At 40.3% G+C, this 17156-nt stretch overlaps 1 protein-coding gene across 3 annotated transcripts in view; it reads right to left on the minus strand.

The window, feature by feature from the left end:
- The window catches only part of SCLT1 (sodium channel and clathrin linker 1), a 48382-nt gene extending 31428 nt beyond the window's left edge, over positions 1–16954 (minus strand). Inside the window, exons 1-6 of one of the 3 annotated variants that reach the window (XM_082051588.1) lie at positions 16813–16954; positions 14045–14112; positions 11010–11065; positions 10502–10634; positions 5804–5869; positions 3366–3436 (exon numbers count right to left, since the gene is read on the minus strand). In XM_082051588.1, coding sequence (XP_081907714.1) covers positions 3366–3436; positions 5804–5869; positions 10502–10634; positions 11010–11050 — 311 coding nt within the window. In that variant the 5' untranslated portion in view covers positions 11051–11065; positions 14045–14112; positions 16813–16954. Of the gene's footprint in view, positions 1–3365; positions 3437–5803; positions 5870–10501; positions 10635–11009; positions 11066–14044; positions 14113–16521; positions 16734–16812 lie in introns of those variants that run through there. The other 2 variants (XM_082051587.1, XM_082051586.1) reach the window with 2 other exon arrangements.
- Between the last annotated feature and the right edge of the window lie 202 nt (positions 16955–17156).

Here is a 17156-nt window from a genome sequence, read left to right on the forward strand (position 1 = left end):
CAGCATTTCTAAGTACTATTCATAGATACTAAAGTTACTGTGTCACAATCCCCACAATAAAAGATACAGGTTTACATTGAATGACTAGATTTGTTAGTGCTGACTACTAATCATCATTGAATATTTATTAACCAATTTCTTTAAGATTGGTTGTATCCAAAATTTTTTGCTGTTACAGCAATAAAAAATAGCTGCTTCTAATACTAAACTTTCACTCCCTGATTGGTGAAGTAAGTCACAGTTTACTTACTAGAAGAATTTTGTCTTTATTTTTAAATTTTGTTTGTACAATAAATTTAGGACCAGAACCTGCTTACAAATTCAAGTTACATTAACCACTGAAGACATGTTTTTCAGAGGGACTTGTTAGCACCTCTCATGTTTTATTTGCCCAGATTTTTCCACTGAAAAACTATTTTCAAATATAGTGTTCTTTGGAGAAGGAAAATGGTGCGACAAGCAGTCAAAGATTGAGGTAGCATTCAAGGTATTTGCTAAAATAAAGTCTTTCCAAACTTGGTCATCACTTGCAATTTATTTGTGCATGTGTCAAGGTTTTGATTGCAGGATGACAATTAACCCTCTCTCGTCCCTATCCTCTCCTTGAGCCCCCTCACTCCCCACTAAGTACAGGTGATAAGAAGGCAAAGAAAGAGAAAAAGAGTTGGAAAAGATAAAAAATGTTTTACTAATGCTACTAATAAAATAGAAAATACAAAATATACAAAACCAATCTTAAAAGTCCCAGCAAAGATCAGCACTGTTCCAGCAGCAGCACAGCCTGCACCCAGAAATCCTGGACCAGACATTGCAGACAACCAGAACTGGATTCAGCCTGTCACTAAGGCCTCAGTTTGCAGAGACGACTCGCAAGGTCCTCTCCTAATGTCAGCCATAGGGAAAAGGGACGAGATCCTCATGATCTCCCACTTTCATATGATGTATCACATGAATGGGATGGAATACTTAATTGGTCAGTTTTAGTCACCTGTTTCAGTTCTCTACTCCTTCCCCTCTCGCGAGACATGTATCCTTAACAGCAACCTTGCATTCCATTGCAATGTCTACCAAAATATGTATCCTACTTTAGAAAAGTGCAGTTACTAAGAAGACTTCAGCTGAAAGGAAAATTCACTAAAAGAGAAACTTGTCTTGTTTTTAACAAAACCAGAATAGCATACTACTATCTAATTCTTAAAAGACAAAGAAGAACATTTTCATATCCTCACATTTTTGGAATTTCTTTCCTTGCAGAGGATACTGGTATTGCGTTACTGTTTGGGGTATCTCATTCATCTATAAATCTTCAGTCCTGCATTGACATGATTACATTTATTCATATAATAAGTGGGTATGAGAGCAATTAGCATTAACTGAACCTATTTTTGACATTCAATAAATAACATCAACATTTGGTTTACTATTGCAATTGTAACATTTCCAATCCCCTGATGTTTTTAATTAAAATAAAACAAATTACAGGAGTTGCGATTTCCTTCAGTCCCAGCTTTTTTTTTTAAAAGGAAACTCCTTTTTTAGGCTTGTTTCTATCATTTTTTAAATGATACCACTTTGATAAAATAATTTAGAATATGGCATGCCAGCTGAAAGGCCAAAGTCTTTCATTTGTAGCCCTGTATGCACACAGGGACCTGTATAACTGTCCACATGGCAATGAGCCTGCATAGTAGAAGTGTGTGTTTTCTGCTTTAACTGCTGCTTCAGGAAGAAAATATATTAACAGGTAGAAGTCCCTGGGGACTGACTGAAAGCTAATAGATCATCTCGTTCTGATGAGATGTCCACGTGCCCAAATATATGTGCATATTTTTGATTAGTTGCTGGTTTTTAAGTAGAGAAACTGTGAGTAGATTTTTATTTACATATATTCCTTATGCATGCAAGTATCCACAGGGTTGGAGCAGCCTAGTCATCTTTATTCTTGTTTCAGAACACTACCTTTATGATTTAATAGGTTCTAGCTGGGCAAAACTGCTCAATGTATGTGGCCTAAGTCAATCAAAGCAGTTAATTGCATACCACTAATAAACAGACAATTGGTGGTCTACGTTTTAATGATCAATATTAATAATGTAACAAGTAAACCATGAAACTAGGCATTTGTGTTGTATTACTGAACACACACAAATCTGTGAACAGTCTTCTATAATTGAGTACTGATCTCACATACTTCCTTGCTTGCTTTTCTATAGGGACACCCAACATCTATAACAGGAAGCACGGATGAAGTGCATGCACACATGTGCACATATTCTCCCTTTTTGGGAGGTACATGTCCCCATCTGCACATCCTTCCTGCTGGAGGTGCAGGTGTCCAGCTTGTGCTGCTTCCCAGAGTCTGCTAAGTGTGCACTGCTAAGAGAGCACCCCTTGAGTTCCCAAACACACGCCTGATATGTTGGTCTCCATTTACTTCACCCTGCGCTGTCAGTCTGCCAGCTGAGTGCAGGCTGCTCACACTATCTGGTGGGGCAGCTGCTCTCAGACATGGGAAAAGGTGGCAATGCCCATGGAGTGACGCCTGGCAGGGTCCAACACACCTTCACTGCTGGGCTGTCACTCTAAGGTCTGTCACCCACAAACACAAGTTTTCATGCTTCCTTTCAAGCTGTCTTCTCAGAACTCTGTTCATAAATGTTTAATCTGGCTGATAATGATCATGAGCAACCTTTGCCATTGTTACTCTACCCATAGCATTCTTGGTTTTGGACAAACAGGTCTCAGAGGAATCTTGTATCTCTATTTAAGGGCACTAATTACACTCACATTCCTCTCAGATTAGCTAGAAGTTCTTGCAGCCCTAAAACTGGTACAATGTTATCTTCACAAAGCTAATGACAGCAGCTCTACATAGCTCTAAAGTAACTCCTGCAGTGATGCTCAGAGAAATCTGGAATATTTTTACCAGTTGTTTCTTCAACATGAAGTTACACAGAGTAGTTTGCATGGATTTTATAGCGTACATTGTAGACAATTCTAATACTTTTGGATGTTTTTAATAGATTTACATTGATTTATAGTTATAGAGTAACAAGTCTGGATTTTTACAAATTGTATTCTAATGAAAGCCTATCTTCAGAGTCAATTTTGCTGTGATACTGACACTCTGTTCAAATGTTAAATATTTCAGGAAACAGCTGGATCAAACAACACTAACTGGAAATATGCTACCCTAACAATAATGATGCACACTTTTGTAATGAACTTAAGAGGCATTAACTGAAACTATTGTAACTATCACCATCAAATCAGTTTGCAGTACAAACAATGCCCGTGATACAGCAACAGGTTAGAAAAACTATAGAAAAGATCTTTAATAATTTTAAAAATTGCCTGGCTTATACCTCAGCTGTTTTCGTAGCTCTTCTAGTTCCACATTCTGTTCTGTTACAGTTTCCTGCAACTGTCGATTGCTCTGCAAAATAAGGAGATATTTGTAACATTCTCTATATTGGATTGAAAATGTTTATATTTAGATATATATACATATATATAATTGTTATAGGGCATTTTTACAGTACATAATACCATAAAAATAGCTGATAAGGGCTATTTAACACTGTGGCTGGTCTCCAAGTGCCCAGGTTTAGGTAGAATACTGTAGAAAGGCAAACACAGAGTAATGTTACCTAATTTTCCCCTTCTTTAGGGAGTGTAAAAACTTTCCAAGTTGAGAACTGTAATAGCTCAGACCTACCACCTACATTCCCATCCACTTTAGATATCTAGAATAGCTTGTGGCAATGAGTATCACAGCAGACCACATGTTGCTGGAAATAATTCTTTTGTTTTAAATCGGCTGTTTATTGACATGCTTAACGCTCTCCAGCCCTGAGGCAAGAAACGAGGAGCACGTGTTTCTCCTTCACTTTTTCCATGCCAGCCATAGTGCTGGAGGTGTCATTCTCCTTCAGCTCCCTTCTCATGTGAAAATCCTTCCATATTTTCATTACCCTACTGGCCTTTTCTAGATCTTGCATCCCCTTTTGAGATATCAGAGATGACTACAACTGCAGGCATCATTCAAGATGCCACTGTACCATGGACTTAAGCACAATAGTCCATCCCTGTCCCCCCTCTAATAATTGCCAACTTCCTATTTTTTTGACTGTTGCTTCCTACCTCTAAAATACCTATTCTGAGTGATAATTTCAAGACCATCACAGAGTACCCAAAGTGAAAGCTCCCTCTTGCCCACATGCATTATTTGGCTTTAATACCAATGAAATGTCAGCTAAAACTCATTCAGATATTCAACATCATGAGACCTCCCTGCAGATTTCTGCAGTTCACTTCAGTTCTCATTACCCTAAATAGTATAACATCACTAGTGAACACTCAATACTGAACCTCATTTCCAGAATATTTGTAAATATGCTTAATAGCTTCAATCCGAGCACATCTAGGAAACTCAGCTGTTTTACCACAATAAAAACCTGACTAGTTACTCTGGCTCTTCACTGCCCATTTCTAAATTCACTAGTTCAAGAGAGAGCATGCTTCTTTATCCTGTGACATCTTGAGGCCTTTGGTAACAGACCTTGCCAAACAGATAATGCAAACAAATTGATTACCTTTATCTTAACATTATGTCTTTCAAAGAGTTCACATATTTCACTCTTTCCTCTCCACATCATTTCTTTCCAATTTTATTATTTTAAGCATTGATTCTATTTTGTTCAGATACCTACTACTGATTTGCTTGCAATAGCCGATCAAATTGCTTTAAAAGCTCATCATTTTATTTGCTTGAAATTGTTATTGGACAGCAACACCTCCAGCAACTCTAAAGTATCTATCTTTAGAGAACAGTTAATTTTGACACCATCTCTGACTACATAACATCAAATTTCCTCTGAGTGCGTTATTTTGCTTTTACGAATACTAACAAAATGGCTTGGAAAGAGGGCAACTGCTTTGCAAGATACAATTCTGTAGTAATCTGCATTATACTACTCAACATTACTAAGTGCTCAATTGGATTATTGTACTGTTTCCAGCACCACAGATCAAGAATGATGACACAGATTGAAAGAATTTAAAGGTGAGCAAGAAGAATTATTAGATATCTTAAAAACATAGTCAAAGAACAAAGACTTGACTTGCTTTGAACAAAATAGAAAAGGCGGAGAAAGGGAAAAGATGGCAATATAGAAGTTTTCAATAGCAGAGGCACCATGACAAATACAGAGTCATCTTTCCTTCATACCTACGATATTTCACACCATAAAGACAGAAGAGAGCAAATTGCCTAGAGCAGGTTAGGAGTCTTTCTGCACTGCCAGTATCCAAGACAAACACTGATCAAAAACTGATCAAAGGAATCAGATCTTGCAGAGAAGCAGCTGCTCAGCTAAAAGCTTCACCATGTCTTTCACTTCACTTTTCCTATGACATTAACATTGTTTGTCACTCCTGGAAGTCCTAGGATAAAGCTTGGAGATGAAGTCTCACAGTCTAGGGAAGTGGATGATGCGCTAGAAGATTAGGCCTCAGAAAAATTCCTAAAAAAAATTTGGCATGTAAACTTACCACTGACTTCTTGAACAACGAGCTCACAAAATATTAAGAGCTAATCTCTCAGCCACCCTGATTTGGTGTTTGGAGTTCAGGAAAAAAAAGCCATTGCTACTCAATTTTTGAATACTGACTAGAGAAGTTTGCAAATCTGAATGGCACAAGCTCTTTTCCTGTGTGTGACTTTGTTTTTCTTTTGTACTTTGAGGCTCTAGTAGGAAAAAACCAAAATTTATTAGGTCACTGTTTAGAAGGTTTTACTTACCAACTCTATTTTCTCATTGGCTGTATGCAGTTTCTCAATCAACTGTTGAAGGCTAGTCAGTTCATTCTAGAACAAGAATTCAGAGTTTCTTATAATCATCATAAAAAGTGTGTAATTAAAGAGTTCCATGGTCAATTTAAAACATTTTCAAAAAAAGTATACATGTTACAGAAAATTCAATATGCCTGTGTAGATTTTTGTTAGATTACTTTTAGCTGTTAACCTAGTAATCTGGCAAATTAAGTTTAGTATTGAAAAGCATATCTGAATTTCACTCAGTTACATATTGCCTCCTTCCAAAACTCATACACTATTACTATCAAAATATGAAAGCATACATGAATAGTGCCTTTAAAGAGCCACACAGACTACAATGCTACTTGGAGGAATTTGCTAAGCAGATCAGCAGACATGTACCCCTTCATAATTAAAAATGATGCCTGTATGGACACACTTAATTTGCTCTTTGCCATATAGAATGTCTTGTGTCTATACAAAAACCTGTTAGATTAAACTCTTGAGTCCCTGAACTTGAATGCTATTTTCCTAGGAAAACCAGCATAACAAACAAAAAAAGAATTATCTGCAGCATGCCAAGTGATTTCAGAGCAGAGAAGATACTCCTGAGCTGGAATATGTACTGTGCTGTGTTTTTTTAACAGCCTCAAGGACAAGTATATGCCAGAAACCTATTCCAACAACTCCCTAATTTACGTCCAACCCTTACAATGGTCTCCTCTCTCATCTTTGCTTTCTGTCACTTCTAATTCTAGTTGGTCTCACCCATTTACATCTGGTAGCTATTTTCTGCTCCACCATTAAAAGCAAAACCTAAAATAACATGTATTTAAGTGAGAAGTTTTTTCCTATGGGAGACCAGTAGCATTTAAGAATAAAAGGCAGCTCAACCTCACTCTTGTTACAATGGCATTACAATCCACCAAGAATTTAGTTACCAATGAGAAGTGAAATCTGCCAACCCTAAATTCTGCAACAGCTACCAATGACTCTGTGTGCTCTACCATAAGGCTGCTGTTAGAGGATGTAGGAAGGCAGCTAGGATAGCCAAGGCCTCCTTAGAATTACAGCTGGCGAGAGGGGTCAAGGACAGCAAAAAGAACTTTTTCAAATACATAGCAGATAAAACTAATACCAGAGGCAATGTAGGCCCACTGATGAATGGGGTGGGTGCCCTGGTGACAGAAGATACAGAGAAGGCAGAATTACTGAATGCCTTCTTTGTCTCTGTCTACTCTGCCGGAGGCTGTCCTGGGGAGCCCCGTACCCCTGAGACCCCGGATGAAGCCAGGTCAATGGAGTAGTTTGCTTTAGTTGATGAGGACTGGGTTAGGGAGCAATTAAATAGTCTGGACATTCATAAATCCATAGGTCCAGATGGGATGCATCCGCGGGTGCTGAGGGAGCTGGCTGAAGTCATTGCTGGACCGCTCTCCATCATCTTTGCTAAGTCTTGGGAAACAGGAGAGGTGCCCGAGGATTGGAGGAAAGCAAATGTCACTCCAGTCTTCAAAAAGGGCAAGAAGGAGGACCCGGGTAATTATAGACCGGTCAGCCTCACCTCTGTCCCTGGGAAAGTAATGGAACAGCTTGTCCTTGGTGCCATCTCAAGGCATATCAAGGATAAGAGGGTTATTAGGGGCAGTCAGCATGGCTTTACCAAGGGTATGTCATGCTTGACCAACCTCATAGCCTTTTATGAGAATGTAACAAGGTGGATGGATGATGGCAGAGCGGTGGATGTGGTCTACCTTGACTTCAGTAAAGCCTTTGACACAGTCTCCCACAGCATCCTCACAGCTAAGTTGAGGAGGTGTGGTCTAGACAATAGAGTAGTGAGGTGGGTTGCAAACTGGCTTAGGGAGAGAAGCCAGAGAGTGGTAGTCAATGGTGTGGAGTCTAGTTGGAGGCCAGTATCTAGTGGAGTGCCTCAGGGGTCAGTGCTGGGGCCAATATTATTCAATATATTCATTAACGATTTGGACGAGGGAATTGAGTGTACTATCAGCAAGTTTGCTGATGACACCAAGCTGGGAGGAGTGGCTGACACGCCGGAGGGCTGTGCTGCCATCCAGCGGGACCTGGACAGGCTGGAGAGTTGGGCGGGGAATAACCTAATGAAATTTAACAAGGGCAAGTGTAGAGTCCTGCACCTGGGCAGGAACAACCCCAGGTTCCAGTATAGGTTGGGAGATTACATATTAGAGAGCAGTGTAGGGGAAAGGGACCTGGGGGTCCTGGTGGACAGCAGGATGACCATGAGCCAGCACTGTGCCCTTATGGCCAGGAAGGCCAATGGCATCCTGGGGTGTATTAGAAGGGGGGTGGTTAGTAGATCGAGAGAGGTCCTCCTTCCCCTCTACTCCGCCCTGGTGAGACCACATCTGGAATATTGTGTCCAGTTCTGGGCCCCTCAGTTCAAGAAGGACAGGGAACTGCTGGAGAGGGTCCAGCGTAGGGCAACCAAGATGATTAAGGGAGTGGAGCACCTCCCTTATGAAGAAAGGCTGAGGGAGCTGGGTCTCTTTAGTTTGGAGAAGAGGAGACTAAGGGGGGACCTTATTAATGTTTATAAATATATAAAGGGTGAGTGCCATGGGGATGGAGCCAGGCTCTTCTCGGTGGCAAACAATGATAGGACAAGGGATAATGGGATCAAGCTGGAACACAAGAGGTTCCACTTAAATTTGAGAAGAAACTTCTTCTCAGTAAGGGTGACAGAGCACTGGAACAGGCTGCCCAGGGAAGTGGTGGAGTCTCCTTCTCTGGAGACATTCAAAACCTGCCTGGACATGTTCCTGTGCGACCTCACCTAGGTGTTCCTGCTCCAGCAGGGGGATTGGACTAGATGATCTTTTGAGGTCCCTTCCAATCCCAAACATACTGTGATACTGTGATACTGTGATGTGTACGTTACCAGTAACTGACAATGCAACAAAAAAATAACAGAAAGAATAGGAGCAATAAGTTGGAACTACACACAGGTAAAACAGTCCTCACAACTATTACTTGGAATAGTTACGAAACTTGCCAGAGCACAATAGCTGTACAGATATTTTACCTGATTCCTGGAAAATAACATATTGCTGAGGCAGACTTAATAACACAAAAGAACAACAACAACAAAATCCTTAAAAAATAAATTTGTTACATAGGTGAATTGTAACAGTGCCCACAAGTCTAGTGTACTTGAAAACAGAAAGCAAATTCTAAAACTCTGTATTATCTTTTTATAGACCTAGAAATATCAATAGTGAGATGGACACATGCATGAAGTTTCTATTAGTTCTTCACAGGCTGAGCATCTTCACAGAGCTTGTCAGAGCAAACCAGCTTCTTTTCTGAACTAAGATTTACTGAAAGCCCTCCCCCAGAAACAGCAGCAGAGAAACCAGCTGCTCAACACAAGCTAGTGTTAGAAGAATACTGGTGAACTTTATTCTTCATCTGTTTCCACATGCTTCTTTACTGAATGACAACAGGAAACAGAGACTACTTTTTCCCACTATCCCACTGTGATCTTAGAAACAAAATTCAGGATTCAAACATATGAGAACAACATGAAAGACTTCCACCTTAGAATTCAGAAATCTTTAGCAGCTTTTTCAGATGTTGAACTCTACTGAAGATTTCCAACCATCCAATTCAAATTTATTATTTATATGCAAATGCATATCTTGTGCACATACACATTCATCCTCAGTGAACTCCCCTAGTTCCTGTCCATACATTTGAAATAAAGAACCTTTCCAGTCCTAACAGTGCATTAATCTGATTAATCAGTGGCCACATCTGACCACTCAACTTCAGATGACTATTACAGAAAATAATTAACAGTACTGGTAGAACACCACCCCCCACCCCCCACCCAATTCACTTTAATTACACAGACCCAGAGTCCCTACATTCTAGAAAGACATACCAAAATTAATACAAATAGAACTGAAAATTACTTTCAGATTTTGCCTTTCAGCCATGTGAATCTGTGTTTCAGTTGTACCTTCCTGGCACTGCTCCTGGAATTGCTTAAGCTCCTGTAATACTTTCTGCCAGACAAAACAATGGTTTATATAAAATACTCAATTAGATCACATTTTCCTTCATGTATTATTCTCTAAAAAGAGAAGTCTTAAGTTTTATTTTGAAGAAATGCCGTTTTCTGTACTTATGTCTGCATATATTAAAACTACACAGACAAAAGGCCAAATTCAGATGCAAAAAAGCAGGTTCTTACAAGTTCAAATCCCACCTACAAGTGAATTGCAAGTTTTATGGACTTTTTATAGCTCAAACTTACAGGTATTTACTGTAGGTCTACAGTATATATAATATTCAAATACAATTCAGCTGTCAATTTAACTTCAACTTAATCATATGCAGCAGGACTGATACATTATAATAAACTCAAAATTTTTGCTTATCTTCTCAGATTTAATTACTACTTTCTGTATCTCATATATACTTGTCTTCTCACATCACATTACAATGTTTTAATCAAAATGACAAACTACTCCGAACATTTTAACTGAACAAAATATTTCATTAATTTTCTGGTCAGGGATTCAATCTAAAGATCAAGTCAACTAGGTAAAATTACAAGCACAAATTAATATTAAAAACTTCCTATATGAATCCAGGATAGGAGGAAATAAAACTGTAAAAATGTTTCATCTCACGCACTTGTTTCATCACTTGTAGTTGTTCTTGATAGTTTCTCACTGTTTGTTCATCTCCAGGAATATCAGTTCCTGGTGGCATGATAGGAAGAGACTCCAGGTGGTCCTCAACAGCATCTTTCAATTCCATATACAGCCTGAAATTCAAAAAACTAAGTTCAGCAAAGTATTTAACAGGGATTTTTTTAACAACTGAAGTACACCATACCTTCCATCCGTACATAATGTTTACTTACAACTCATATTTAAATCGATTAATCAAGTTATGCTCTATGAACACAGAGAGTTTGAAACAGCTTAACAGCTAGTTAAGAGACACAGTTAAATCTGCTAAACCTGGTGCTGTAATCTATAATAGGCACTTCAAGACTAACATTAAGCTCGTGAGTATAAAATCTTCAACTATTAAGTAGATTCAAAAGATTTCAAGGTCCTAAAAAAAGATTAAGGTTTAGAAATTAAAAAAAAAAAAAAAAAATCAGCAGCAGTAATAGGGCAGTGCAATTATTTACCGTTCATTTTCCTTGGTGACTTGTTCACATTTCAGTCTCATCTCACTCACTTGTTCCTAACACAAAAACATGCAAGAGTAAGCATTTGTTTCAGTGACACAAACTTCAGTAATTCATTCTTTCACTTTTTAATTCCAACTGATACTGTAAAAGATGGACAATTTAATTCAGTGTAATACAGTAAATGAAAGGAACTTTCTTTTGTAAGGAGAGTCACAGGATGCCCTTTAAATTTAACAGTTGCTAAGTCCTGTTATACCTGAGCATTCAGAAGTCATTATGAGCATTAAACTTGGCTTCTGAAATTCTCATAGCTGTTACAGATTGATTCTTAATTAACTCAAGTTCTTTTAGGGATACAGTAGATAACTCATCTTTTACGCACCAAAGATTTGAGATAACAGTTTAGGACTTAATTGAGTAGAAACTTCAGTTACATGAGTCAAATAGACTGTTTTGTTAACTAAACAGTGCAAAAAAGCATAGTGCTTCAATTGCCTTCCAAAATCGGCCAAGTTCAAAAATGGTAATTGCAGAATCTTTATGATGGAAAGATCGAACTAAGTGCACTAACCAAAACCAGAGTAAAACTTCTGCATGTAGATCACAAGTAAAAATTGCCTTCTGTATGCATCATGTTTTAATTATTAAACATATCACTTTGCTTTTCAGTGCTTATATGAAACATTAAAAAGTTCAATTTTTCTGTGGTTGAGGGGACAGTCCCACCACCTCCACCTCAGTCTCCATGATAACACACATTTAAAGAATTTTTTGAATATGAAAAACTATTAAGAATGAAAAAAGCTGGGTATATCGACACTAGCAAGACTGAGCTGGACTGCATGGCCAAGATCAAATGTTTAGAGCACTCAGTACACTGTGCAATTTGGACAGTTTTCCAGCCTCTTCATGGAAAGCTCTCCAGCCACTTGAGGCAGACCATAGGCCAGCAAGTTTGTGAAGCATGGTGCAGACATACTTTCCCCTATATATTCTGGGCCCCTCAGTTCAAGAAGGACAGGGAACTGCTGAGAGAGTCCAGCGTAGGGCAACAAAGATGATTAAGGGAGTGGAGCATCTCCCTTGTGAGGAAAGGCTGAGGGAGCTGGGTCTCTTTAGCTTGGAGAAGAGGAGACTGAGGGGTCACCTGATTAATCTTTACAAATATATAAAGGGTGAGTGTCAGGAGGATGAAGCCAGGCTCTTCTTGGTGACAACCAATAGTAAGACATGGGGTAATGGGTTCAAACTGGAACACAAGAGTTTCCACTGAAATTTGAGAAGAAACTCCTTCTCAGTGAGAGTAAAACAACACTGGAACAGACTGCCCAGGAGGGTTGTGGAATCCCCTTCTCTGGAGACATTCAAAACCCACCTGGACACCTTCCTATGTAACCTCATCTAGGTGTTCCTGCTCCAGCAGGTGAATTGGACTAGATGATCTTTTGAGGTCCCTTCCAATCCCTAACATTCTGTGATTCTGTGAAAAACTAAGGGCCTGACACTCACCCTTTACATATTTGTAAACATGAATGAGGTCACCCCTCAGTCTCATCTTCTCCAAGCTAAAAAGACCCAGCTCCCTCAGCCTTTCCTCATAAGGGAGATGCTCCACTCCCTTGATCATCTTTGTTGCCCTGTGCTGGACTCTCTCCAGCAGTTCCCTGTCCTTCTTGAACTGAGGGGCCCAGAACTGGACACAATATTCCACATGTGGTCTCACCAGGGCAGAGTAGAGGGGAAAGAGAACCTCTCTCAACCTACTAACCACCCCCCTTCTAATACACCCAAGGATGCTGTTGGCCTTCCTGGCCACAAGGGCACAGTGCTGGCTCATGGTCATCCTGCTGTCCACCAGGACCCCCAGGTCCCTTTCCCCTACACTGCTCTCCAACAGGTCATTCCCCAACTTAAACTGATACCTGGAGTTGTTCTTGCCCAGATGCAAGACTCTACACTTGTCCTTGTGTAATTCAATTTATCCCCGCCCAACTCTCCAGCCTGCCCAGGTCTCACTGGATGGCAGCACAGCCTTCTGAAGTGTCAGCCACCCCTCTCAGTTTGGTGTCATCAGCAAACTTGCTGACAGGGCACTCTATTCCCTCATCCAAGTTGTTGATGAATATATTGAATAGCACTGGTGCCAGTACTGATCCTTGAGGAACTCCACTAGATACAGGACTCCAACTAGACACAGGCCTCCAACTAGACTGCCCCACTGACCACGACTCTCTGGCTTCTTCCCTTCAGCCAGTTCACAGTTTCCTTCAGTCCACCTCACTACCCAATCATCCAGTCCACACTTCCTCAGTTTAGCTGCAAAGATGCTGTCGGAGACTGTGTCAAATGCTTTACTGAAATCAAGATCAACATGACTGCAGGTAGTTTTACAGTTTTATATGCAACCCAAAGCTGTCGTTCTGTCTGTACTGTTATCATATACAATATCCCACATGATCACTTTCAGGTTTATGTTCAAAAAACTTTGAGTGCTGGCCCAGTTTGATATAATTATCCTTTTTTTCCCTAGAGAGGCTCTGATAGAAAGCATAATTGCATCTGAGGTGGAATAATTTCATTTAAAAAAACAATCCTAAATCTGTGCAAGTTCTAAGTTAATTTCCATGTATCTCAGCATCAGCAAAGCGGTGATGCCCCATCTTCTGCACAGACTTTCAGAGAGCCATATGGTTCCCAGCTCAAAAAGTTACCTCCACATGAGACCAATCTCTTACAAAAGACAAGTCTAAAAAGTGAAAAAGTCTACTAAAGAAGAAATCAAGTATTCTTTCAGGGATGTATTCTCCTGAAGATTACCAAGTTTTAAAAATGCATTAAAAGTAACAGAATTCACTGCTAAGGCAGTTTTTTTCTGCTATTGCCTGGAAAAACAACAAGCAACTCCAGAGTTGTGTGATGGACCCAACACAAGGCCAGGCCACACTGCAGCAGGCTGTGCTCTATGTATGCAAATGTTTGTCTCCAGTTTCATAACAAAAATTCTTAATACTTCCATCCCTGGGTTCACATACCTGCTTAACAGTGGTTCTGAAAATATCATGTATTTCATACTGTCCAAGTGCCACACTGGGCCTCTGATCTGCAAAATACAATGTTCAAGAATCACATCTACAACATGGGCTGTTATCTAGATAAACCTGACAGCAATCAGAAATAAGTTTAATAGTGTAGCGCTTTGAATGCACATGTTTCATAAAATTCTTCCATTTAGTACAATTATTTTAATGAAAATGGGACCTGAAAAAGCCTACAAAGATGGTGTACTAACAATGAATTCTATTTCTTTAGCATTTGTTCTGCTTTCTTTTAGAAATTTTAAAAAATGGAGTTTCTGCCTAGAAACCCCACAAACACATACACGTTAATGATCCACAAGGCCTCAATATGACAAAACACATTGTGTGTCCAATTCAATTAGCTGGATGTGTGACAACTTCTTGTTGTGAACTCAACCCTGCAGTTCTCAACAAACGTTCAAAAAATATGGGTCAAAAGAGCTTCACTGATAAATGGATATAAGCATTCAAGTACATCCAGAACAAACCCAAACATGAATGAAGAAATTCAGTCAGGAGATGCTTTCTCTAAAAGAAGCAAAGCACAATGAATAATGAGATTTCATACTGCTGAGTTAGAACATCAGCTAAGGCATCACTCTTCCTTATTCATCTGAACTCTGGCTATTGGGATTTCAGAGACTACTTGCTGCACTACAAATGAAAGAACCAGCAGAAGGCTGCAAGGGAGAAATAACAGCTCTTTCTACTGTTCATGGAGTGTTCCTTGTTCTAACAAGTACATAAAAATCTGAGTGACACCTTTGTAACTGGAATGGGTAAAGAGGAAGAAAAAGGAAGTCAGGAAGGTAATGCAAAGATTTTGATTTAAAACAACTTTTTGCCTATTTTTCTTTATATACATCCAAGTGGTTCTTTTTGTGGTTCTAATCTCCTAAATGAGACAACAGAAAAATTATAGAGGGGATAAAAAGAAGTAAAAGGATATCGAAGGACATGAAAGGCAAAAGTAGCCGACCTCCTCAGGCACAGCAGTCTGCAAACATCAGAGGCCACAGGTGCAAAAGGGGTCAAACCTTCAACACCACTTACAGGTGTACTCACCTGCAACAGTGAATCCCTAAAAACATTCTGATAAAATAATTTATGTATTTAGTAGCTTATCACAAAAAATATGTAATTCCTCTATTTCATTATATGTTTTTGTGATAAGCTACTAAATACAGCTAAAACTCAATTCATAACTGATCATTTCATTCTGAGAATCTCCTTTACAGCTACATATTTAACACAACAAGTATTTATGATACAAAGCAATATTTAGTAGTGCTTAGAGAGCATCTTTATGCATATTACACACATTCAGCATTTTAGAACTTTGATTTCACACTCATAAAACAAGAGGAACATCAATCCATATATTGGACTCAGAGCAAGTCTCAACTTAAATCACTTGGTATGCAAGCCAACTTCAAATTTGTCATTTGGCAGCCTTCAAGATGCATGAAGTTTTTAAAAGAGAGAATTCAACTCCTTGATAGAACAGGCAACTCTTACCACTTTACCATGAATTTAGTCTGAGCTCTATTTAGAGCCTAATGATTTATAAATAAGAAGCTGCGCCCAAACAAACTAAATCCATATTATAATGCAAAACCAGTATTAGAAAACACACCATTTGTTCAAATCATGGTATAATAAATACTCATGCAAAACTTCATAAAGATATGGGCTTATGAGCTGGTCTATCATCTTTGGCCACCCAAAGCTGTCATACAAAATCTAGTATCAGTTAAAATGTTGAGGTTCAAGTGATGCACAGGCATAGCACTTCATGCACTATGATCTTGTCCTACTTCCTACTGTGCTATCAAGTTTTCCCACAACACTCATTAGTGACAGTAACATACTCGGGACAACATATCAACTCATTGTCTATAAATTGTGCAGAGCAATTTTTCCCAGTATTTTGCTGATAAGTAATGAAACTGTACTCTGATTCAATCATATTAAGCTTAAAGTTATTAAAATGGTAACAAAGAACACACACTTAAAAATACTGATTTTAGTTCTTAAAGCAAATGTTATGCATAACTGGCAAGGCAGCTTTTTGCCTTTCAGGTGCAAGCCAAGCATAGGAGGTACAGTAGTTTCTTAACCAGAGAAAAGAGGTGTTATTTTTGGTTGTTACCCTCGTTAGCAGCTTTTAATTATTCGTCTTTTGATGTCGTTATTCGCTATAGCAAATACTAGAACACTACAGAATATAAATAAATCCTCATTGCTGCAACCACATGCAAAAGGGTTTCTATCTTGTGTAGAAACTGATGCTGACTCCCAAGAGGCAGCGGCCAGGCCCAGGCTCCTCCGCTCCGTCCTTTCAACAGCCCCGGGACAACGCCGGGTGTAACTCGCGCCGTGCCGGGAGCAGCCGGGCAGCCCAGAGAGCCGACCGCTCGCACAGACCTCACCTGGTTCTGCCGCACCAGCGAGCTCAGAGGCCATATTTCCAGCGCAGAGCTCCACCGCCGCTCAGAGTTCCGCTCAGGAAAGCCTGAAAAACCCCAGGAAAAGCCTGTGATTTCCAGGCTCGCCGGCGGACACGGAAGGCGAGAGCTACTCGAGAGAAAGAAGCAGGCAGTAACTTCCATGCGCCGGGGACGTCCTTCCCTCACCCACCGGCTCGAACCTCTTTCGGAAAACAAAGCCGCGGTTGCTGCTTTGGGGAGCTGGGGCAGCAATCACGGTTTCCCCTTCCGTACCTGCCGCTCAACCCGGCGCGGCGACCTCGCCGCCACCGCCGCCGCCCGACAGGGAAACGGCGCCCAACGGCAGGCAGTCCAACGGCACCCGCGCGCTCCGCTTCGCCACGCGCCCCGTAACGGCTAACAGGACAGACAGAAACCGCCGGCCGCTCGCCTCGCGGGCGCCTCAGCTCCTCCCTCCGCACCCAGCGCAGCCCGAAACGGCACGGGGGTCACGTGGCGGTGGGGCGTGTCGTTCTGAATGTCAATCTTCCGCCCGGCCCCTCCCACTCCCATATGAGTGCGCGCCAGCCTGTAGAAGGGACCCGGCGGGGCGGGCTGAGGGAGCTTGTGCGCGCACG

This window comes from Streptopelia decaocto, assembly GCF_964273445.1.
Source record: "Streptopelia decaocto genome assembly, chromosome: 4".
Taxonomy (NCBI): Eukaryota; Metazoa; Chordata; class Aves; order Columbiformes; family Columbidae; genus Streptopelia; species Streptopelia decaocto.